General features: G+C 44.2%; 1 protein-coding gene, 1 non-coding gene and 1 pseudogene across 2 annotated transcripts in view; 1 reads left to right on the top strand and 2 right to left on the bottom strand.

Moving 5' to 3' along the window:
* The window catches only part of LOC144511721 (chitinase-3-like protein 1), a 57615-nt gene that overhangs the window by 14023 nt on the left and 17474 nt on the right, over positions 1-26118 (top strand). Inside the window, exons 3-9 of the mRNA XM_078241945.1 lie at positions 6842-6874; positions 10340-10532; positions 14086-14142; positions 16413-16578; positions 18030-18154; positions 21331-21454; positions 21583-21765. Coding sequence (XP_078098071.1) covers positions 6842-6874; positions 10340-10532; positions 14086-14142; positions 16413-16578; positions 18030-18154; positions 21331-21454; positions 21583-21765 — 881 coding nt within the window. The remainder of the gene's footprint in view (positions 1-6841; positions 6875-10339; positions 10533-14085; positions 14143-16412; positions 16579-18029; positions 18155-21330; positions 21455-21582; positions 21766-26118) is intronic.
* On the bottom strand, positions 4178-4374 carry LOC144479345 (U2 spliceosomal RNA). Its single transcript, XR_013495517.1, has one exon. It is a non-coding gene; the product is annotated as a U2 spliceosomal RNA (small nuclear RNA).
* LOC144479336 (U2 spliceosomal RNA) lies at positions 4931-5105 on the bottom strand (annotated as a pseudogene).

The following is a 26118-nucleotide window of genomic DNA, read 5'->3' as shown; positions in this document are numbered from 1 at the left end:
TCATGATGGGCCACATGAATCTCACCAAATGCCAATATTTAATCTTTAAATCTCCCTCCAGGTATCTGAACAGCTGATCGGAATGTTTTAGAGTCATAGATGTTTACAGCATGGAAACAGGCCCTTTAGCCCAACTTATCCATGTTACCCTTTTTTTTAAACCCTAAGCTAATCCCAATGACCCACATTTGGCCCATATCCCTCTATACCCATCTTACCTATGTAACTGTCTAAATGCTTTTTAAAAGACAAAATTGTACCCGCCTCTACTACTACCTCTGGTAGCTTGTTCCAGACACTCACCACCCTCTGTGTGAAAAACTTGTCCCTCTGGACCCTTTTGTATCTCTCCCCTCTCACCCTAAACCTATGCCCTCTAGATTTAGACTCCCCTACCTTTGGGGAAAGATAGTGACTATCTAGCTGATCTATGCCCCTCATTATTTTATAGAACTCTATAAGATCACTCCTCAGCCTTCTATGCTCCAGAGAAAAAAGTCCCAGTCTATCCAGCCTCTCCTTATAACTCAAACCATCAAGTTGGGCGGCATGGTAGCATAATGGTTAGCACTGCTGCTTCACAGCTCCAGGGACCTGGGTTCGATTCCCGGCTCGGGTCACTGTCTGTGCGGAGTTTGCACATTCTCCCCGTGTCTGCATGGGTTTCCTCCGGGTGCTCCGGTTTCCTCCCACAGTTCAAAGATGTGCAGGTTAGGTTGATTGGCCAAGCTAAATTGCCCCTTAGTGTCCCGGGATGTGTAGATTAGAGGGATTAGTGGGTAAATATGAGGATTAGAGGGATTAGCAGGTAAATATGTCGGGATACGGGGATAGGGCCCGGGTGGGATTGTTGTCGGTACAGACTCGATGGGCCGAATGGCCTCTTTCTGCACTGTAGGGTTTCTATGGTTTCCATGGTTTCTAAGTCCTGGTAGCATCCTAGTAAATCTTCTCTGCGCTCTTTCTAGTTTAATAATATCCTTTCTATAATAGGGTGACCAGAACTGTACACGGTATTCCAAGTGTGGCCTTACTAATGTCTTGTTACAACTTCAACAAGACATCCCAACTCCTGTATTCAATGTTCTAACCAATGAAACCAAGCACGCTGAATGCCTTCTTCACCAGTCTGTCCACCTGTGATTCCACTTTCAAGGAGCTATGAACATTTTGTGGTGTCTAAGTTCTATTTTTCTTGAATATGGGAGAACAACTTGATTATCATAGAAATCATAGAACCCCTACAGTGCAGAAGGAGGCCATTCGGCCCATCGAGTCTGCACCGACCACAATCCCACCCAGGCTCTACCCCCACATATTTACCCGCTAATCCCTCGAACCTATGCATCTCAGGGGCAATTTAAACCTGGCCAATCAACCTAACCCACACATCTTTGGACTGTGGGAGGAAACCGGAGCACCCGGAGGAAACCCACGCAAACACGAGGAGAATGTGCAAACTCCACACAGACAGTGACCCAAGCCGGGAATCGAACTCGGGACCCTGGAGCTGTGAAGCAGCAGTGCTAACCACTGTGCTACCGTGCCGCCCATAAAGTTGTGCAAATTCATAGTTTGAAATGTGAATGTCCTCAAATGTGCAAATTCATCCAAATAATGGTCAGCAGTTTCAAAAGGTTTGGCTTTGGTAAAACAGCCTACCCCAACTCAATTCTGTCCCCTTAATTAATTGGCCAAAATCACATCCATGAACTGATTTCTACATGCTGTTTGGAATTTAAGCTTTAGGTATGGTAGGAGAGCAATGGATGCATCAATTAAAATTCTGTGAACTCTATTATGGTTCCTAAAGCTTATTTATTACTCACACGTAGGCTTATATTCATACTACAATGAAGTTACTGTGAAAATCCCCTAGTCGCCACACTCCGGTGCCTGTTCAGGTACACTGAGGGACAATTTAACATGGCCAATTCACCTAACCTGCACATGTTTGGATTGTGGGAGGAAACCGGAGCACCCGATGGAAACCCACCCAGACAATGACCCAAGCCTGGAATCTAACCCAGGTCCCTGGCGCTGTGAGGCAGCAGTGCTAATCACTGTGCCACTGTGCCGCCCCATCCTAAAGACTGGAAAGTGGCAAATGAGAAAAGAGGGAAGGAGAAAATAGATAATTACAGACCTGTTAACATCAACAGTCGGGAAAATTTCTGAACCTATAATAAAGGATGTGGTAACTGGACAATTCAAAAGTAATGGCAGCATTGAACAGAGTCAACATGGATTTATGAATATGTTTCGCACATTCACTAAATATTTATCAAAGGAGTTTGAGTTTCTTGAAGCTACAACGAGCGGAATAGTTAAAGGGGAACTGGTAGATGTTGTATATAAGATTTTCAGAGAGTTTTGGTTGAGGTTCCACATAAAAGGTTAAACAAAATAGAGCACATGGGATTGGAGGGAATATGCTGGCATAGCTTGAGGACAGGTTAACAGACAGAAAACAGAGAATAGGAATAAATTGACCATTTTCAAGTTGATAGAGTGTGACTAGAGTGTTACCATAAGGATCAGTGCTTAGGCTCCGGCTTTGCAAAATCTATATCGATGTTTTCCAAATTTTCAGATGACACAAGCTTAGTGGAAGTGTGAGTTGTGAGGAAGATGCAAATACATATCAAGGAGATGTGACAAGGCTAAGTGATTGGGAAGAAATTTGGCAGATGGAATACAATGTGGAGAAATGTGAGGTTATCCACTTAGGTCTGAAAAAATAAAATACAGAGCATTTCTGAAATGATCAGAGGCTGGGAAATGTTGAACTTCAAAGGGCCTCAGTGTCCATGTTCATGAGTCACTGAAAATTAACATTCAGGTACAAACATCGGGACCAGGGGATTATGTGGGGGCCATGTGCAAGTGGGTCCGGTTGGTTGGGGGTGGGGGGGGGTGCAGGGGGTAAGAGAGTCAGTAATGTTGTGAGGGGCTCCAACATGTGTGTGGGGGGGGGGGGAGGGGGAGGCTGTATTCTGCCCAGGAGGGTTCTGCAAGAAGAACTGCTTTATTTTTTGCTTCTTCTGCGCATGTGCAGTTTGTGGCTCCGATTTAAGCTGCAGGACATCTCCAGTCCACTGCCTGTAATGGCCAGAGGCAGACTAATCCAAAGGTTCAGAGACAGGGGCATAAGATTGAGCATGAAAACTCGCCCATAAACGGATTAAAAACTGTCCCATTTTCAGACTCGCTGGACACTTAGAATAAACCTCATAAAATTCCACCCCTGATGTTGATTGGTATTGCTTTTTTCATTAATAGTGTTGATTTTTCCAGTGGCTTCAGAACAGCCTTTTGTAACCATGGCCAAAATTTTCCAGCTGTTCCCGTTGGTGGGATATTCCTGCCATGTTGAGAGTGACCCCCCTACCGTGAGTTTCCTGGTGGTGGAGTTTTTTTTAAATTCCAATTCAATCAAATCAAATCCAATTCAGAGTCTCAACAAGTTGAGACATTTCCGATCCAAGCTGACAAGACAGGGCCTCCACTCCTGTCTTGGACCTGATCTACATGAGCCAAGCTGATTGGAGTAGGTGCAGGTCCTCCTCCTCCAAGGCTTGATCTCATTTGCATCTTAGCCAAAAGGCCGAGATGTCGCTTTTAAAAATTGCTTCAAAGGAAGCTTAAATGTAACCTAATGACCTCAACAAAGCACAGCATCCTATCCATATCCACGCCTGGTGGTGGAGTTTTTTTAATACTTTTCCAATTCAATCAGATCAAGCCCAATTCAGGGTCTCAACAAGTTGAGACATTTCTGATCCAAGCTGACAAGACAGGGCCTCCACTCCTGTCTTGGGCCTGATCTACATGAGCCAAGCTGATTGGAGTAGGTGCAGACTTACCTCCTCCAAGGCTTGATCTTATTTGCATCTTAGCCAAAAGGCCGAGATGCCGCTTTTAAAAATTGCTTCATATGAAAATGACGCTTAAATGCAACCCAATGACCTCAACCAAGTGCAGCATCCGATCCATACTACATTTGATTTTAGCCAAAAGACCGAGAAGCGATTGGTGGAGTTTTTTAAAATACTTTTCCAATTCAATCAAATCAAGTCCAATTCAGAGTCTCAACAAGTTGAGACATTTCCGATCCAGGCTGACAAGACAGGGCATGCAATCCTCTACCCTGTCTTGGGCCTGATCTGCATGAGCCAAGCTGATTGGAGTAGGCGGAGAATTCCTCCCTCCAAGGCTTGATCTCATTTGCATCTTAGCCAAAAGGCCGAGATGCCGCTTTAAAAGAATTGCTTCATATGAAACATATGAAGCTTAAATGCAACCAAATGACCTCAACCAAGTGCAGCATCCGCATAACTACACTTGATCTTAGCCAAAAGGCCGAGAAGCGATTGGTGGAATTTTTAAAAAATACTTTTCCAATTCAATCAAATCAAGTCCAATTCAGAGTCTCAACAGGTTGAGACATTTCCGATCCAGGCTGGCAAGACAGGGCAAGTGACCATTTACCCTGTCCTGGGCCTGATCTACATGAGCCAAGCTGATTGGAGGAGGGAAAGCAATTCCTCCTCCAAGATGTGATCCCACCCGCATCCCAGCCAAAAGGCCGAGACACCGCCCCCAAAAATTGCCTCACATGAAACATATGAAGCCCAAATGCAACCCAATGACCTCAACGAAGCGCAGCATTTGCACAACCACACTCGATCCTAGCCAAAAGGCGGTTATCCCATTGTTCACTAACTCCTCCAACTCCATCCGCGAAGGAGTTGGAGGAGTTTTTTTTAAATACTTTTCCAATTCAATCAAATCAAATCCAATTCAGAGTCTCAACAAGTTGAGACATTTCAGATCCAGGCTGACAAGACAGGGCGAGCGACCAAACCACCCTGTCCTGGGCCTGATCTACATGAGCCAAGCTGATTGGAGAAGGGGGAGGTTCCTCCTCCAAGACTTGAGCTCATTTGCATCTTAGCCAAAAGGCCGAGATGCCGCTTTAAAAAAATTGCTTCATATGAAACATATGAAGCTTCGGTGTAACCTAATGACCTCAACCAAGTGCGGTCGACCATGGGCTGCCGACCATACTACACTTGATCTTAGCCAAAAGGCCGAGAAGCGAGTTGGAGGAGTTAGTGAATGATGGGATAACCCATTGACAGCGGTGGGACTGAAAGTTTCTGCCGCTGGCCAATGGTGGGTTGCTTTCGCCACACACCACAGGGCTACTGGGAAAATCACGCCTCATTAATCCAGATGTTGCAGCCTATGGGGGATGAGAGAGGAATATGACATTCTTTGAGGAATGTAACAGAATATTTGGAGGGGCACAGGTACGGCCCCCGAGACAGCAGCGACCATAATATGATTGAAGACAATTTCTATATTTGGATTCCGCTCTCTTCATTGGCTGCTGCCCTCGGATGGAATGTCCAGTAGTTGTTGCTTGGCTCTTCAATGCTGAACGTTTCCTTTACTGCTCTGTCCCTCAGAGCCTCAGAGTTGAGCCACTTCTCTGTAATAACATTCAGCCTCTCTGTGCTTCAAATGAAAGTCCGCACTCCAATGAAAGGCAGCTCCATGTTGATTGACCTTCCACTCAAAATCCGACAGCTTGTCTGTTCCCCACTAACTTTGAATAGTTGTGTTTCTGAAGGTACAGGATCCCCTTTCACCACAAATTCAATTGGAAAGGCTGTGGTCAATTCCAGTCAGAGGTATGTAAATTACAGTTAATGAGCTTCTTAATGAGTTAAATTACCTTCCTGCTGCTTCCATGTGGCACTGCTGCCTCACTGCCCTCCTGCCGCCTGTATGATCCACTTCTCTTTTCCTGGTGCCAGGGTCCACCTCAAATCATCCTGCACAATTCCACAGCTGCCCCCACACCAAGTCCCACTCCAGTGGCCTCCAATAAACTCCACCCATTGTCTCTTTCCAACTTCCTTACTTTTCAATGATTTCTTTTACTGATCCTTTATTCAGTCTCGTGCTGACACTATAAAAGACACCACTGAACGGAAAACCAGTGACTGGAAATCTAAAACGTTCTAGGATGGGGAAGGCACTTCTCTTGACTGGTCAGTATTGGATATTCTGTGTTGGATTATTTTCATTTCGGACTTCTGAAGTGGTAAATACAGCCACATAATCAGATGATTGATTTCATCAGAAGGCCACTCGTTTCTCACATTCTGTCTGTTCATGTAGGTGTTGTTCACATAGTGCCCTGGGATTGTTTACACCCACAGTACCAGGCAGACGATGGAACTGTTTACCATCTCATCCAGAATGTGGCACCATTGCCTGTGCGGGCATCATCCCTGTGATTGCCCAGTGTGTGCTGGGACTGGGTGGGTTTCTTCAATACCAGCACTTACTCAGGAAATTATTCTTTTATATCCAGTTTGGTTAGATTTTGACAAACTGTTAACCTCCATCACGTTCACACCCTGGAGTTGATTTATCCGAAAATGAAATAATTGTCAAAGACATCCGATGAGATTTTCTCCCTTTCTGCAGCATGTTTTGCGATAGCAGGAGACAGCGGGCCGCTCACATATGGTCCCACCATTGTCAACAGGGTTTCCATTTGAATATACCCCTTGCCACCGGGAAACCCATAAGATCCTCCCGGCATGAATGGCAGTTAGATTCCTGCAGGAAAAGTTGATAAACCAGAATAAAAAATTACCTGTGACACTCTTATTAGAATGTACTTTTACACCAGAGAATAATCAAATTAAAATATTTATTTAGCTTAGTTTGTAATGGATCCTTTAGCATTGAAATTCTGCGGAATTTAATCAATTGTTTTTCCAAATGTGATATGAAGTAAAAATATTTATTTTTATTTTAGTGAGTTTGGTCTTCTTACTGCAAGTATCTCTGGGTAAGTCATTGTACATTTCTATTTTATATAAATTCGTAGTTTCACTGGTCCTATTTATGCTTATGTAGGGTGGAATTTAATGCCCCGATCTCACAGCAAAGTTGGAAGTGGTTTGGGACATTGGGTTACATTTAATAGCTTGGATGGTGTGGGGTCGAGATACCACTGCCTTCTGCACCATTAAGTCCAAGCTACAAAGTCTTGTGGACGATCTTCCCATCCTGATACCAACTGAGGCCACAAGTGGGCTGTTAATACCCATTGAAGGGCCTCATCCCACCAGTGCTACTCATCAACCAGTGGCAGGGGAGGGAGTTTCCATCTCCACATGAGGAACTTGGCAAACAAACTGTCAGTGTAGCGTGCAAGTTTCTGGTGTGGGTTAGGAGTCCCTTGTCCAAAGGCATTTAGTGCCTGATCAAAGGTTCTAGCATTGAGAAATGGGGACCTACTGAGAGCCACGTACCTGCCCTTTCTCCCCACCGGGGATGGATCACCTCTCTCCAATCCCATTTTTTAATGATATAAAGTCACCAATACATGTAAGGGATTGGGTAAACATGTTGTGGGTTCACTTATTTAGATTAGTCACATGTGAGCAGATACACATGGATATAAAGCATGAAGACACATCAGCAGCAGAGCTGTCTGGATGTGCACTGCTTAAAAACAAAAGTGAAACTAAAACTGGGTCACATGGCACACTTTTTTTCTAGTGATGTCATGACCTTATTTCTTAAAAACCATTTTATAATATTCCCCTTTCTTTTTAAAGATACTTTGCTCCTTTTCAGCAATGTATTCTTATTGTTATTCTTATTGTCATTCTTATTGACAATGAACCAACCCATTGTGTAAAGTTTGTTGGGATCAGTTCATTACTCTTTGTAGCTCCATTAGCTAATGCTCTAGTGCACTGCCAATGGCCCTTTTTATTGCATATCTTTGCAAAATTGGGGGACACCTGGATAATTCCTCAGTGAATGCAGAAGACCACACCATGAACATGCTAGATTTAAGAGCACCTAATGAGTGTATCAAAAATTGATGTTGCACTTTGGACCTTCATTGATCTTCAAGGACCATGTTATATTTATGTCCATTCTTGAGTAGTTCTTTGGTGCTATGCATTTTTAGGTTCTCTAGCAGATCTTTCTGGAATGTTTCCTTGGGAGCTAATGTGATCACCAACTCAACAATTCTGTCTGCTAGCTGCGTGTGTGAAAAATCACAGTACATACCCTTGTCTCAACATCTGCTGATGAAGTCTCTGTGGATTCTGTAAGCTGTTGTTGAACTGACATTAAACCTATGGGATGAATACGGAAGTTTAATCTGATTCTGAACCAGCCTTGCAATGTAGTCAACACCTTTTTCTCCTTAGCTCCTCTGCTGTTAATTCTGATGCCTTCATCATGTGTGGACTTTCATTCCCAATTACAAGACAAATTTTTATGTCTCGCTCATCTGGTTTAAACACACCAAGAAACAATAGTGCTCTCCGCTGTTTAAACACTTAAACTGAAACGCTGGATCAGCTGCATCCCGATTCAAACTGAGGAATTTTGTTAACATTCTGACAAAAGCCATTGGACCTTCCTTGTTCTGTAGCATCTGGAATGAGTGTCAATGTAACTGCTTTCACATGCTTTTCTGAAGCACTACCTCTGATTTTCACAAATATCTCTGGCCTGACTTCTACGATGAGAGAGAAAAAAGTTATTTGTTTGACTCTCACTCATTTACTATCGATCTAGCTCACACCCTGGCCTTTTTTGATTGAATGAACCCTGTTCTGGTCTTCTCGACGAGCTGTTCCACTCACCATGAGGCATCGTATGCTCTCCGGCTCTGTACGTGAGCACAATCCCCTGTATTGAGTCTGTTCCATGGATTCACCATACTGCTGATGCAGCATCTCTTCTGCTTTCTGACCAGAATGCGAAGCTTCTTCTTATGCTATGTGACACAATCAAAGACTCTTCACCATGTCATGCCTGTACCAAATTTGGCTGCCAGGGTGAGCACCACATTGTTCGTGACATCGATGCCCATTCAGAGAATCCCTACAGTACCGAAGGAGGACATTTAGCCCAGCGAATATGCACCGACTCTCCAACAGAACTCTCCAACAGACTGTCTTGTCCAGGCCCATATCACACCCTATCCCTGTAAACCCACACCTTTATGCTGTTAATCCCTTTAACCTACTCATCTTGGAACATCAATGGCCAATCCATCTAATCTGCACATCTTTGGACTGTGGGAGAAAACCGGAGCATCCGGACAAAACCCATTCAGACACGTTAATGTATTCGAAGAATTCCGTAAACAAGTCCGGAATCTTCTGGTCCTGGTGGAAACTTGGAGGGTGGGGAATTTAATTTGATGGGAGTCCAAAGAATCAGTTTCCCAACAGAGTAACAAGCTTTTGCGACGTGACGAGAATGTGCATTTCGGAAATTTATTTGTGTCATGTTTCTTGTTACGGGGCAGTTTTATTCTTCAGCTCTGATTACGGTGACAATTGTAAGCATGGGAAAGATTATTAATTTTGATTTGCCAATAGCCTAGGATCAGGGGAGAACATGAAAGATTTTTAAGTTTTGTAGATGATTAAGTTCAGAAAGATGTTGGGGAGAACATGCAAACTCCACACAGATAGTCACCCAAGGCCAAAATTGAACCTGGGTCCCTGGCACTAAGACACAGCAGCGCTGACCACTGCGCCACTCACAGGTGCCTTGGGTCCTTCAACAATCCTAAGCCTCAGTTGGGTGCATTGCTGGCAGCAGCCATTGCTCCCAGTGGCTGTCTTGGAACACCAGAGTTGCCAGTCTCTGATTGGCCTGCAGCTCTTGATGGATGTGAGATAAAACCAGGGAAATCTACTGCAGTGTACGCATGAATGGATTCAAGTGACAATTAAATGTGTGCAGTGGGAGAGGAGATTGAGTGATCTGGTGAGAAGGTTTGAAGATTAGGTTGACTTATATAAAAGTTTATACAGACCGGGGACTTTTCCACTTCCCAAACATGATTGTTTTCTCAACCGTCAGCTCCTGGGATTTCCACCTCCCCTCCTGCGAGATGTTAACAGCTTCTCCTGGTCCTGTCTGTTGTTCAGGTTTCTCTAAGCATGGTTGGGGTGAAATATTTGTCTTCAACCCAAATTAAAGCAAATTAATAATAATTGAGGAAAAATTTTGAGAGATTTAAATCCAAATTCTCTTCATTGTGGACAACTCTCTGGCAGGAACACTGATGACAAACAATTTACTTTGAAGAGAAATGTAAAAGTTTCCCTGCGATCAAAAGTAAAAATCCCCGTAGAAACCCCAGCAAATGTTTATTCCCATCAGTCCCAAGGATTCAGGAGTGTCCGTCATGTGTTTCTTATTTCAGTTTTGTCACCTTATTGTCTTTAATATTTCAAATAACTACAAACTTTTCTTCAAATTTTAGTTTCCTCTTACGTACTGCTTTGCTACTATGTACAAAATTCTGTTCAAAGATTACAAAGCATTAAGTTCTACCCAGAAAATGTTGACCCTTGCCTGTGCACCCACCTGATTTATGCTGATCATGACTCAAAAGAAGATGTCTCAGAGTGGAAAGATGATGATTTGTACAAGAGATTTAATGATTTGAAAAAGAAGTAAGTGATATCTTTCTTGATTTGATTTGATTTGATTTATTATTGTCACATGTATTAACATACAGTGAAAAGTATTGTTTCTTGCGCGCTACACAGAAAAAACATACTGTTCATAAAGAAGGAAACGAGAGAGTGCAGAATGTAGTGTTGCAGTCAGAGCTAGGGTGTAGAGAAAGATCGACTTAATGCAAGGTAAGTCCATTCAAAAGTCTGACAGCAGCAGGGAAGAAGCTGTTCTTGAGTCAGTTGGTACGTGACCTAGAAATCATAGAAACCCTACAGTGCAGAAACAGGCCATTCGGCCCATCAAGTCTCCACCGATCACAATCCCACCCAGGCCCTACCCCCATATCCCTACACATATTACCCGCTAATCCCTCTAACCTACACATTTCAGGACACTAAGGGGCAATTTTTAGCATGGCCAATCAACCTAATCAGCACATCTTTGGACTGTGGGAGGAAACCGGAGCACCCGGAGGAAACCCACGCAGACACGAGGAGAATGTGCAAACTCCACACAGACAGTGACCCAAGCCGGGAATCGAACCCAGGTCCCTGGAGCTGTGAAGCAGCAGTGCTAACCACGGTGCTACAGTGCCGCCCTCAGACTCTTGTAGCTTTTTCCTGAAGGAAGAAGGTGGAAGAGAGAATGTCCGGATTGCGTGGGGTCCTTAATTATGCTGGCTGCTTTGCCGAGGCAGCGGGAAGTGTAGACAGAGTCAATAGATGGGAGGCTGGTTTGCATGATAGATTGGGCTACATTCACGTCTTTTGTAGTTCCTAGTGGCCTTGGGCAGAGCAAGAGCCATACTAAGCTGTGATACAACCAGAAACAATGCTTTCGATGGTGCATCTGTAAAAGTTGGTGAGAATCATAGCTGACATGCCAAATCTCCTTAGTCTCCTGCGAAAGTAGAGGCGTTGATGGGCTTTCTTAATTATAGTGTCAGCATGGGGGGACCAGGTTGTTGGTGATCTGGACTCCTAAAAACTTGAAACTCTCAACCCTTTCTACTCCATTCCCATCGATGTAGACAGGGGCATGTTCTCCTTTAAGCTTCTTGAAGTTGATGACAATCTCCTTCGTTTTGTTGACACTGAGGGAGAGATTATTGTTGCCGCATCAGTTCACCATTCACTCTGAACTACATTATTTACAAAATTCTGATCCATTTCATTATTTATGATTATTCTCACATTAACGTATTCAAACAAGTCTGGAATCCACCCCCCCCCCCGCAGACACCCCTCCCTCACCGCAACCACCCCCCCCCCCCTCCCCGACCCCCCCAACCCGGTTGAACACATCTCCCCCAAGCCCACCTGATCCCTGGCCTCTCTCCAGCCCCGACCTGCAGAGTGGTAGCGGGAACACCCATCCCCACTGATCACCCCCTAGGCTCCATCCCCATCAGGCTTCATCCGCTAAGCCCACCCCCAATAGGCCCTGCCCACTTGTCACTGCACCATGGCTGGTGGGCAGTGCCAAGGTGCCCCCTTGGCATGGGCACTTTGCCCCTTGGGCAGTACCAGAGGGCACAGGCTGGCACTGCCAGTGTGCCCATGGCCAGTGGGCACCATCCCTGCCGCCGCACCCCCTGGAGGGCCCCGATTGCCCCCCTTCACTCCAGCTGGTTCCCCAAAAGTGGGGAACTATAGTATTCCCCGCTGGAGTGAAAGACTCCTGGGGAGGTGGGAGATGCTAGCGGGCCTGGAGAATTCAGTCCCAGGCCCGCTAAAACATTTAAATAGTCTGTATAACTGATGTGGGAAGCCCAAGAATTGGCCGATGCGCGTTTCTCCCGGTCCACTGCGCTAACAATTGGGAGAAGCGACCCCCGGACATTTTTCTGGTTTTCCATTCATTTCATCTGAAACAATCTTCCGTCTCAAAGTGTTTGATTTTTCTCCCTTTCCTCAGACAGACCTCTCTCAAGAATACAGTTAATCTAATTTTGTTATGGGCGGGCTCCTATTACATTGATTATTTTTGGGTGGCAAAATAGGAATGGGCGCGCAAATGGGGATCATTCCTGTGAGTCACGTCACGCCCGATTTTATGACTTCTTCCCACCGCAAAATGGACACGATGAGGTCGTAAAATTCCGCCCTATCTCTTTTGCTTTCCTTCTTCTATAGTACCTGGGCTGAGTGTTGCTGTAGCAGCTTTAATCCACTTTTCTGAAGCTGCACCATTGTAATTGCAACCTTCTCTGGCCAAACATTTATTCCCTTTCTTTGTGCTGTTGGATTCTCTATCCCCACGATCCATTCGGACCATGGCCTTGTCACTCACCTTTCCCCACTATGCTAACTTCAGGATGCGATGTTCTACTAACCACAAGGTTTCATTTTACTTACCAGCTCTTTATCTGAGCAATATCGCTGCACGGTGATTTCAAACCTTTTCTGCACAGTCAGAATACTGCGTTTACAACATTCTCCGAGGCGTGACCCCCTTGTGATCTTCCTAAAATGTCAAGGGTGTTTTCATGCCATGTAGCATAATCTCAGCATGTTTACCATGTCATACCTGTACTTGGTCTTGCTGACGGGATGTTTGACCACCACTGGGAACCATGTTTGGTTGATAAAATGATACAAATACACCATCACAATGCATCAGGTAACATGTCATAGTTTCCTTTATTTAGATTAGGAACATGAGAACATTTATAAACAGGTAGAAAGCTTGAAGTCATCAGTGGCAGCGATGTGTGTGTGTGTATGTGTGTGTGTGTGCTCTGCTCAGGAGCAAATGTGAAGCCAAGACTGGATCATATGTCACACTTCCTCCCCAGTGATGTCATGGCGATAACCCTTAAAGGCATAGTACACCAGACTCCGTCACCTACTCTGGTGGTGCACAGCGGATTGCTCATTCATGCACTCATGGGCAGTTCTCATGTGGGCCTCACTGGCACAAGCCTCTGCTGCACCCTCCACCTAGGCAACTTTGAACAGACAGCAGACCTCCTGCTGCCATCCCTAGGAAGCATCACTTCCCATCTTTCCTGCACGGCTTGAAGGAGAATCTGCAGTGAGGCTTTGCTGAATTGTGGGAAGCTACACATTGTTGGTTCTGGAATATGCTGGTTGATGCTGAATCTTGCACGGCAGCCAGACTGAAACTTCTAGCTTACAGTGAGTGAATAACTGTCCTGGTGTCATCCAAATTTAGTGCCAGGACCTTCGACCCCTTGAGGGAAGGTCAGGGCTGGTGACTCCCTGCCCGCTACCCTGAGATTCGCTGTGGTCCTCGTACATGCAAATGTTCTGAGCTGAACAATGTGAATTTGCACAGGATCAGCAGTCCTGTCCACCCACTCCCCCCACCACCCCCCCCCCATCCCAATGGAAATCACTCTAACTTCCACTCCCACCACTGAATTTATAATCTACAATGGAAGCTATCCCACCCCCCAATGATCATTGACATAATTGATGTGTAACATTGACATGGGTAGAGAAATTAAATGTTGATGTTGAATGCTCCTCCCTTATTCACTCTAATACTAACGCTCATGTTTTCTATCATTTCTCTGAACAGAAATAAGAATCTGAAAACACTTTTGGGTTACGGAGATTGGGCACGTGGAATCAAAAGGTAAAATTTGAATTTCCCAAAATGGTTTGTGTCCCAAATTTAGTGAGTCAAGAGTTTGTAAGTATCAATGTCAGCATTTCTCTGATTATTTGGCAAAGTAAAATAGGCCGTTTTCAATTTTGCAAAAGAACGATGGCAACAGACACTTAAATTATGGAATTCCAGGCTTCTTAATAGATTTCACGTTAAATGATGAGAAATGTAAATGGTTCTGTCAGACAGACAATTCAAAGTATTTAGTAAAAATACTTCAGTATGAATTTAACTTTAAATCGTTGGCCACTGTCCAATGAATGGCCATCTTAAATCTTTTTTCAAAAAAGTCATTTCTATAGAAATCACCATCAATTTGCCTTCTTATGGGTTCATGAAGGGTAGATCATGTTTAACTAATTTGGTGGAATTCTTTGAGAACATTACATGCGCGATGGACAATGGGGAACCTGTAGATGTGGTGTATCTGGATTTTCAGAAGGCATTTGACAAGGTGCCGCTCCAAAGACTGCTGCATAAGATAAAGGTGCACAGTGTTACGGGTAATGTATTAGCATGGATGGAGGATTTGGTTAACTAACAGAAAGCAAAGAGTAGGGGTAAATGGGTGTTTTTCTGGTTGGTGATCAATGACGGGTGTACCTCAGGGATCAGTGTTGGGACTGCAATTGTTTATGATTTACATAGATGATTTGGAGTTGGGGACCAAGTGAAGTGTGTCAAAATTTGCAGATGACACTGAGATGAGTGGCAGAGCAAAGTGTGCAGAGGATGCTGAAAGTCTGCAAAGGGACATAAATAGTCTAAGTGTATGGGCGAGGGTCTGGCAGATAGAGTACAATGTTGGTAAATGTGAGGTCATCCATTTTGATAGGAATAACAGCAAAATGGAGTATTATTTAAATGGTAAAAAATTGCAGCATTCTGCTGTGCAAAGGGACCTGGGTGTCATTGTGCAAGAATCACAAGGAGTTGGTTTGCAAGTGCAGCAGGTAATTAAGAAGGCAAATGGAATTTTGTCCTTCATTGCTAGAGGGATGGAGTTTAAAAACAGCAAGGTTATGTTGCAGCTGTATAGGGTGCTGGTGAGGCCACACCTGGGGTACTGTGTACAGTTTTGGTCTCCTTACTTGAGAAAGGATATACTGGCACTAGAGGGGGTGCAGAGGAGATTCACTAGGTTGATTTGAGAGGGTTGGCTTATGAGGAGAGACTGAATAGACTGGGGCTATACTAATTGGAATTCAGAAGAATGAGGGGAGATCTTATAAGATTATGAAGGGAATAGATAAGATAGAAGCAGGGAATTTGTTTCCACTGGGGGGGGGGGGGGGGTGAAACTAGAACTAGGGGGCATGGCCTCAAAATAAGGGGGAGCAGATTTAGGTCTGAGTTGAGGAGGAACTTCTTCACACAAAGGGTTGTGAATCTGTGGAATTCCCTGCCCAGTGAAGCAGTTGAGGCTACCTCATTGAATATTTTTAAGTCAAGGATAGATACATTTTTGAACAGCAAAGGAATTAAGGGTTATGGTGAGCGGGCGAGTAAGTGGAGCTGAGTCCACAAAAAGATCAGCCATGATCTTATTAAATGGCGGAGCAGGCTCGAGAGGCCAGATGGCCTACTCCTGCTCCTAGCTCTTATGTTCTTATGTTCTCCCTTCTGTAACATTCACAAATGGTTACATAATCAGAGATTAGGGGCGGGATATTTTGGTCGCGCTCGCCCCAAGACCAGAAAATCCCACCCGATGTCAATGGACATTTACTTGGTGATACCCTCTCTGTCCACCTGTTGCCAGCTACGATTCCTGTGGTGGGTACGATGGGAAAATTCCATCCTAGAAATGCATTTCAAAATCAATTCCATTCCAAGAGGGCACCCCAGAAGTCATTGTTGCTTTTGTGTCAGAAGTCAGGACATTCCTTTTGGAAATGTGAGTGAGCCTGGATTTCAACCAGAAATGGAACCCAACAGAGCAATGCAAAATAAAACTCAGGTAAGGATTTATCTTTAAATAAACTTAGGTAAAAATCTGTTAATGAATTTCAGAATAATGAACGATATGTCAGAATAAAGCAGCACTGTTCTTGTGCAGAGACTTAAGGTATTAATACTTTATCGGTTTAATGAAATGCTGACATTGAATTATTTTGCAGTGAAGTTTAGAATAAGCTCATTAAGAGTTCAAAAAATCAATACTGGCCAGAAAAGATTTTCCAAAAGGGCGATTTCTAGATTTGATACTTTCTCCATTTCAATCTTCTCATGATTAGATTTCACACCGTTGCAATTACACAGGAAAGTCGAAAAAAATTCATTGATTCAGTAGTTCTCTTTCTGCGGAAACATGGATTTGATGGTTTAGACCTGGATGGGAGATATCCTGGATATCAAGGCAGTACAAAAGAAGACAAACATCATCTTACACTCTTAATCAAGGTAAAAGATCGAAGGCTATCGTCTTTAATGTAACATCTGCTAAAAACATTCAGAGGTGATCTGAAGCCAATAATGCATCTCCAATACCAGTAACGGCCACACCTTCGTGAAAATGTTTGATTTGATTTTGATTAGATTTGATTTTTATTGTCACATGTGTTAACATACTGTGAAAAGTATTGTTTCTTGTGTGCTATAGAGACAAAGCATACCTTTCATAGAGAAGGAAACGAGAGAGTGCAGAATGTAGTGTTACAGTCATAGCTAGGCTGTAGAGAAAGATCAACTTAATGCAAGGTAAGTCCATTCAAAAGTCTGATAGCAGCAGGGAAGAAGCTGTTTTTGAGCCGGTTGGTACGTGACCTCAGACTTTTGTAGCTTTCTCCCGACAGAAAAAGGTGGAAGAGAACATGTCCAGGGTGCGTGGGGTCCTTAATTATGCTGGCTGCTTTGCCGAGGCAGCCGCAAGTGTAGACAGAGTCAATGGATGGGAGGCTGGTTTGCGTGATGGATTGGGCTACATTCACAACCTTTTGTAGTTCCTTGCAGTCTTGGGCAGAGCAGGAGCCATACCATGCTTTCCATGATGCATCTGTAAAAGTTGATGAGAGTTGTAGCGGACATGCCAAATTTCCTTAGTCTTCTCAGAAAGTAGAGGCTTTCTTAACTATAATGTCGGCATGGGGGGACCAGGACAGGTCGTTGGTGATCTGGACACCTGAAAACCTGAAGCTCTTGACCCTTTCTACTTCATCCTCGTTGATGTAGACAGGGGCATGTTCTCCTTTACGCTTCCTGAAATCGATGACAATCTCCTTCGTTTTGTTGACATTGAGGGAGAGATTATTGTTGCCGCACCAGTTCATCAGATTCTCTATCTCATTCCTGTACTCTGTCTCGTCATTGTTTGAGATCTAACCCACTACGGTGGTGTTGTCAGCAAACTTGAAAAGCAAATTGGAGGGGAATTTGGCCACACAGTCATAGGTGTATAAGGAATATAGTAGGGGGCTGAGAGCGCAGCCTTGTGGGGCACCGATGTTGAGGATGATCGTGGAGGAGGTGTTGTTGCCTGTCCTTACTGACTGTGATCTGTGAGTTAGGAAGTTCAGGATCCAATCACAGAGGGAGGTGCCGAGGCCCAGGCCCCCAAGTTTGGAGATGGGTTTCGTGGGAATAATGGTGTTGAAGGCTGAGCTGTAGTCAATAAATAAGAGTCTGACATAGGTGTCCTGCTGGACAAGCACTGAAAATGACTCGAGCATATTTAGTTTAAGCAAGATCTCAGGAAGGTATACAGTATCAGATATGATAAGCCCAATGCATATCCAATGAAAAGAGAGAGAGAGAGACAGAATGCCCATGAACATAGACCGTCGGTTGGAGATTTGACTGCGTGGATTATGTTCTGAAGGATATTTATCGTCAATAACAATTGCTCATCCTTGTAGGAAATGATGAAGGCCTTTAAAGCTGAGGCAAAGAGTTCTCGGAAGGCCAGACTCCTCCTTACCGTTCCAGTGGCTTCTAATAAAAGGGTTATTGATGTCGGATATGAGATATCTGAGCTTTCAAAGTGAGTACAACTGAGAAAAATATTGAAATTTACAACCTTTGGATAAAGTTCCCATTTTGTAGCCATGTCATCACATGACCCACTCAGTCTCTTTTATGCTTTGAACATTTGTTGTCCATCCCTAACTTAAGAGTCAACCACATTGCTGTGGATCTGGAGTCTCATGTAGGCCAGACCAGGTAAGGATGCCAGATTTCCCTCCCTAAAGGACATTAGTGAACCAAATGAGTTTTTACAGCCAATTGACAATTGTTTCATGATCATTATGGGAGGCATGGTGGTGCAATGGTTAGCACTGCTGCCTTACAGTGCCAGAGACCCGGGTTCAATTCCGGCCTCGGGTAATTGTCTGTGCGGAGTTTGCACGTTCTCCCTGTGTCCGCGTGAGTTTCCTCCGGGTGCTCCGGGGTTCCTCCCACTGGATTTGAAACTGGGTCTCTAGAACACTAGTCCAGTGACAATACCACTGTGCCACTGTCTCCCAACATCTTCCCTGTTTAAGTTGGCTCAACAGGTGGTCCTGGGATGAAACCGTGTGCATGAATAGTAACTGTGATATACAGATTGAATAGGCTATCAATGCATAACTATTTACATAGGGTGGGACATGAATTCAGCTGTTGCAGATGGTGTATAGCCCGTCACATCTCCTTCCCTCCTGCCATTTTGTTGTTTGAAAGAAGCAAGACAAAGGCCAGTTGTAGGCTAATTTGTTATGTAGTCCCGGAAACTTGTGAATGGAATGCAGTGTGGTTTGGACAAGCTGAGTGAGTGTAAAAATGCATGGCTGATGACGGTAACTTGGATACATATGAGGTTATCCACTTTTTTAGCAAAAGCAGGAAGGCAGATTACTATCTGAATGGTCATAAATTAGGAGAGGGTAATGTGCAATGAGACCTGGATGTCCTCCTACACCAGTCACTGAAGGCAAGCATGCAGGTAGAGCAGACAGTAAAAAAGGCAAATGGTATGTTGGCCTTCATCGTGAGAGGATTCAAGCGCAGGAGCAGGGCTGCAATTTTGCAGGGCCTTAATGAGACCACACATGGTGTATTATGTGCATTTTCGGTCTCCTTATCTGAGAAAGGATGTTCTTGCTATAGAGGGAGTGCAACAAAGGCTTACTCAACTGATTCCTGGGATGGCAGGGCTGAAGTGTGAGGAGATTGATTCGGTTAGGAATATGTTCACTGGAGTTCAGAATAATGAGGGGGAAATCTCATAGAAATCTATAAAATTCCAACAGGACTAAACAGGGTAGATGTAGAAAGGATATTCCTAATGGTGGGGTGTCCAGGACCAGTGGTCAGAGTCTGAGGAAATGGGGTAGACTGTTTAGGACTGAGATGAGGAGAAATCTCTTCGTCCTGGGAGTGGTGAGCTTGTGGAGTTCACTGCCACAGAAAGCAGTTGAGACCAAAATATGGTGGGCACGATTTTGCTAAAAAAATATTAAGTACTCAACAAACAGTAATATGGGCGTTTTCCCACCTGCTTTTTGGGCGAGCTGAATGGAATGAATTTACAACACTCTGTGCATCATAGAGCCCATCAGGGGATTTACGACAGTAGGGAGAGGGTATGGCTTAATCCCACTGAGAGGCCGGCACCGACTTGCAGAGATGGCCAGTGTGCATGCACTGATCTCCCAGTATACAAGTGCTTCCCCCCCTACCATTGTCAGCCTCTCGAATGTGGGCCTCCCGATTGCCCCATACTCTGAAGGCCAGCCTCTGAGCACCGGCCTCACCAGCAGCCCCCAACCCCCATATCGAGTTCCCTCATTCCCTGCTGTCTTACCTCACTACAACTTTGGTCTGGCTTCACCCTATCTGGCCCTGCCCATCAGGCCCTCCCCACTTGGCACTGCCTGGTGCCTGATGGGCAGTGCCAGGGTGCCCAGTTGGGCACTGTCAATGTGCCAAGCTGGCACTCCTATGGGGAACACCTTGCCCTCAACCTCCCAAGGGGCCTCAATTCCTCTGGTCCTACCATCAAGGCCATCACGCCTAGTCCCCATTGATGGGGACCATGCTTGATCCCTGCTGGTGTGGGCATGCTGTTCCGCAGCGTGAGGCTGATTACATCCAAAACAATGGATGGGTCATCTCGCCAGTCATGAGTCCCATTTTCCCCCACCCCACTTAATTAAATGTCCCACCCCACTGCTCTACCCAAGCAGTGCAGCAGGCCAGAAAAATCACACCCTGCATGTTTTCAGTAATGGTAAAAACGGGGCGAAATGGACAAGTTAGGCAGAAGGCCTCTTTCCATGCTGTAAACCTCGATGACTCTATGGCCCAGATTTTACTAAAACTAAGAAGAAAGGAACGATTTTTTTTATCCTCCCAAGGCCCCAGTTCCTAAGCAGCTGACCGATTGATTCTTCATGCCGTAGCTCCCTCTAAGCACAATGGAATCTCAGTCGGAAATTAACCCCCAAGCATAAAAACACTTTTATTCGGCATGAATCTAACTATAGGTCCCTTCCAGGCACACCGACATTAAAATAAACTCACCTCCCACTCTACCTTATTTCTAATATTTATCCATACAAATATAAATCCCTTAAAATTACCTTTGGTTTCCTAACAGTACTCTTCTTGGAGCACAAACTTTCAGTGATACCAAATCATCTAGTTTGATTTGATATATTACTGATAACTGACCAATGTTATAATTGAGGTCGGAAGCTCCAAACTGTTTTATGAAAACAGCATGGAACAACATTTGTTACTTTAATTTTGTTTTGGTTTGATTCTTACTGCTCTGCTTCCCAATTTCCTGGACCTTGGTTTTAGCTATAAATGCCGGCAAGATTCCCAGTGCTTCCCTGAATTAAGCAGCGTTGAGGGGGAGGGGGTGGGGGGAGGGGTTGGGGGGGGGTGTTGGGGGGGTTGGGAGGGAGGTGGATGTGGATGAAAGGGGAGAATGAGGGCGCTTGACATTTCCCATCATCTCAGATGTGGTTCTCCAATGGAGTGAACACAGCCATCTGGTGGCTTCACTGAGAAATAAAGAAACTCCAACATCAAATGTGGCCTGTGTAATATTGATCAGGAATCAATGTTCCACCATGGGAACCACTTGCATTGTGAAACTGACAATGAAATATAATTCATTATTAGAAAGTATTCTGAATTTCAATTACTCATTTTGTGCTTTTTGGACAGGAATGTGGACTTTATCACTGTGGTTACTTTACATTTTAATGGTCCGTGGAATCAATTTACTGCACACAACAGCCCCTTGTACAAGGGCTCTGTCATACAGGGCCAAAATATTTACTTTAATGTCGTAAGTATGTCTGCTTAATGTTGACATCCATATTTCATGATTTTTATTTGAAATTTTACCAGAACAATATAGGAAAAACTTGCGTTCTTAAAACCTCAATTAATGCATCAAGGTATATTACCTTGCAGGATTATAGTTTGAAATACTGGAGAGACAAAGGTGCGCCAGCAGAGAAACTACTTGTGACATTTCCAACCTATGGAAATAGCTACATCCTTAAAACTTCCAAAACAGGTGTTGGTGCACCAGTTTCTAAAGGTGGTGATCCTGGTCCATACAGCGGCAGACGTGGATTCATGACTTACAAGGAGGTAATGATGCTGCAAATGTTATTAGATTATCACATAATAAATTCTCACAAGTTCATGTTAAATAGAAAGTGATCAGGGATAAAATATTGTGGAAGAATCACCTTGTTGGTTCTGTAGGAAATTGGATAGATGCATTGCATATATAAATATATGTTTATACATCTATGTTAGTATTAGGTATTAAATCTATAGCATATATATTTATATGTATGTAATGAGGTTGGGACAGGTAAAGGACTGGGTTAGTGTTGCGAGTTAAATTTTCCTGGAAACTGCAGAAGGTTTTGTTTCTCCAGAAACCAGTCAGTCGGGTGATAATTTTCAGGTGATGGCAGCTTCTTTCAGCCCTGTACGGGGCCCAGGGTCAGACAAGCAGCTGCACTCATGGGAGAATAACTGGTAGATTCTTACAACAAACAAACATCAGACAAAACTGTATTAGACTTCACATTTAAACTTGTTTAATTAAATTTCTAACCAGTTTGTGGAAGTAGGAGAGGAGTCACGTGAGTGAACATCCCCATGGTTCTAATAAGGTATTAAAAATGAAGGTAATCTTTACAGGGCGACCCATCTTTTTGCTATATAACCAGTGTGCCATATTAGACCATAAGAATAGGAGCAGAGGATGGCCATTCAGCCCATCGGGTCTGCTCTGCCATTCAATGAGATCATGACTGATCTGATCTGATAATTCTCAACTCCAGGTTCCCATCTCATTCCATACACATAGACTTCGATTAAACTCAATGGCCGGAATTTTACTGGCTCGCCCGCCATGGGAATCGGAGCGGGCGAGCAGCGGAGAATGGGAAGGTCCATTGACCTCGGGTAGGATTTATGGGTTTTGGGACGAGTGAGGCCATAAACTCCCACCCAATATATCAACCACTTTGTTTGCAGTCGGTCCTGATTGATTGGATCATGATTACGTCAATCAGCCTTTGAAAGATCATAATCACTACAGTTCTCTGACCTCCCACTGTAACTTCAATAGAAACTCCACTGAAATGAGACAATTGACCATTTCCCACAGGAATTATTGAACTTAGAACATAGAACATTACAGCGCAGTACAGGCCCTTCGGCCCTCGATGTTGCGCCGACCAGTGGAACCAATCTAAAGCCCCTCTAATCTACACTATTCTAATATCATCCATATGTTTATCCAATAACCATTTGAATGCTCTTAATGTTGACGAGTCCACTACTGCTGCAGGCAGGGCATTCCACGCCCTTACTACTCTCTGAGTAAAGACCCTACCTCTAACATCTGTCCTATATCTCTCACCCCTCAATTTAAAGCTATGTCCCCTCGTGCTAGCCAACACCATCCGAGGAAAAAGGCGCTCACTATCCACCCTATCTAATCCTCTGATCATCTTGTATGCCTCTATTAAGTCACCTCTTAACCTTCTTCTCTCTAACGAAAACAACTTCAAGCCCCTCAGCCTTTCCTCATACGATTTTCCCACCATACCAGGCAACATTCTGGTAAATCTCCTCCGCACCCTTTCCAACACTTCCACATCTTTCCTATAATACGGCGACCAGAACTGTACGCAATACTCCAAATGCGGCCGCACCAGAGCTTTGTACAGTTGCAGCATGACCTCCTGGCTCCGAAACTCAATCCCTCTACCAATAGAAGCTAACACACCGTACGCCTTCTTAACAACCCTATCAACCTGGGTGCCAACTTTCAGGGATCTATGCACATGGACACCCAGATCCCTCTGTTCATCCACACTACCAAGTATCTTACCATTAGCCCAGTACTCTGTATTCCTGTTACTTCTTCCAAAGTGAATCACCTCACACTTTTCCGCATTAAACTCCATTTGCCACCTCTCAGCCCAGCTCTGCAGCTTATCTATGTCCCTCTGTAACCTGCCACTTCCCTCCGCACTGTCTACAACTCCACCGACTTTAGTGTCATCTGCAAATTTACTAATCCATCCTTCCACGCCCTCATCCAGGTCATTAATAAAAATGACAAACAGCAGTGGCCCCAAAACAGATCCTTGCAGTACACCACTAGTAACTGAACTCCAGGATGAATATTCCCCACCAACCACCACCCTTTCTTTTCTTACAGCTAGCCAATTCCTGATCCAAACCACTAAATCACCCTCAATCCCATGTGTCCGTATTTTCTGCAAAAGCTTACCATGGGGAACCTTATCAAACGCTTTGCTGAAATCCATATACACCACATCAACCGCTTTACCCTCATCCACCTCTTTGGTCACCCTCTCAAAGAACTCAATAAGGTTTGTGAGGCACGACCTACCCTTCACAAAACCGTGCTGACTATCCCTAATCAAATTATTCCTTTCTAGGTGATTATAAATCCTATCTCTTATAATCCTTTCCAATACTTTGCCCACAACAGAAGTAAGGCTCACCGGTCTATAATTACCAGGGTTGTCCCTACTCCCCTTCTTGAACAAGGGGACAACATTTGCTATCCTCCAGTCTTCTGGCACTGTTCCTGTAGACAATAATGACACAAAGATCAAAGCCAAAGGCTCTGCAATCTCCTCTCTAGCCTCCCAGAGAATCCTAGGATAAATCCCATCCGGCCCAGGGGACTTATCTATTTTTACCCTTTCCAGAATTGCTAACACCTCCTCCTTATGAACATCAAGCCCATCCAGTCCAACAGCCTGCATCTCAGTACTCCCCTCGACAACACTGTCCCTCTCCAGTGTGAATACCGACGAAAAATATTCATTTAGTGCCTCTCCTATCTCTTCAGACTCCACGCACATCTTCCCGCTACTATCCTTGACTGGCCCTAATCTTACCCAAGTCATACTTTTACTCCTGACATACCTATAGAAAGCTTTAGGGTTTTCCTTGATCCTACCTGCCAAAGACTTCTCATGTCCCCTCCTGGCCCTTCTTAACTCTTTCTTTGGGTCCTTCCTGGCTAACTTGTAACTCTCAAGTGCCCTAACTGAGCCTTCACGTCTCATCTTAACATAAGTCTCCTTCTTCCTCTTCACAAGAGATTCATCCTCCTGAGTAAACCATGGTTCCCTCACACGTCTGCTTCCTCCCTGCCTGACAGGTACATATTTATCAAGGACGCGTAGTAGCTGTTCCTTGAACAAGTTCCACATTACAATTGTGCCCATCCCCTGCAGTTTCCTTCCCCCAACCTATGCCAGCTAAATCTCGCCTAATCGCATCATAATTTCCTTTCCCCCAGCTATAACTCTTGCCCTTTGGTATATACCTATCCTTTTCCATTGCTAAAGTAAACGTAATTGAATTGTGGTCACTGTCACCAAAGTGCTCACTTACCTCCAAATCTAACACCTGGCCTGGTTCATTACCCAGTACCAAATCCAATGTGGCCTCGCCTCTTGTTGGTCTATCTACATACTGCGTCAGGAAGCCTTCCTGCACACATTGGACAAAAATCGAGCCCTCTAAAGTACTCGAACTATAGCTTTTCCAGTCAATATTATGTAAATTGTCCAGTAATACTATGATTGAAAATCAGAAAACCCTTCAAGCAAATTCCAGGTTTAGGTCGCATCTTGTAACAGTTCTCAGAGACATCACAATGTGTTTCAAATACAGTGAACAGTTATTTAGCACAGAGCAAAATCCCCCAAAAGAATCAATAATATGGACATCCAGCTAATTAGTTCTAATGATGTTATTCATAGAAATGTCGGGTCAATTAAGACATAGCAGGAACTTGCTGAATAGGCAGAAAATAATTTAATTAACATTTCATTAAAGAATCATAGAATCCCAACAGTTCAGAAGGAGGCCATTCAGTCCATCAAGTTCTGCACTGAAAACAATCCCATCCAAGCCCTATCCCCGTAACCCCACGTATTTACCCTGCTAATCTCCCTGATACTAAGAGGCAATTTAGCATGGTCAATCCACCTAACCTGCACATCTTTGGACTGAAGTAGGAAAACCGGAGCAACTGGAAGAAACCCGCGCAGACACAGAGAGAACGTGCAAACACCACGCAGACAGTCACCCAAGGCTGGAATCGAACACAGGTCCCCGGCGCTGTGAGATAGAAGTACTAACTACTGTGCCAAGTGGAGCTTATAACACCATGGAAATCTCTCAGTAAATCAAAAGTGTCAGACTTCATTATGTGCTGAAGTTGACATGAAACCCACAGCATCTGGACTCACTAGGGTGCTCTTTAGACTCAGTTGCCTCCAAAGTAATTATGTTGCAATAGCAGAGCAAGTGGGAAATATGTAGGTCACTAACAGAGGCAAACATACCTGAAGGGTTGTCAATATAATGAAAAGTAAATTAAATATTTAAACATTTCTCAATGGCACACTGGCCTCGTGGTATTATCAC

This window comes from Mustelus asterias, chromosome 25 (genome assembly GCF_964213995.1).
Source record: "Mustelus asterias chromosome 25, sMusAst1.hap1.1, whole genome shotgun sequence".
Taxonomy (NCBI): domain Eukaryota; kingdom Metazoa; phylum Chordata; class Chondrichthyes; order Carcharhiniformes; family Triakidae; genus Mustelus; species Mustelus asterias.
This window is presented reverse-complemented; position numbering and strand designations above follow the sequence as displayed.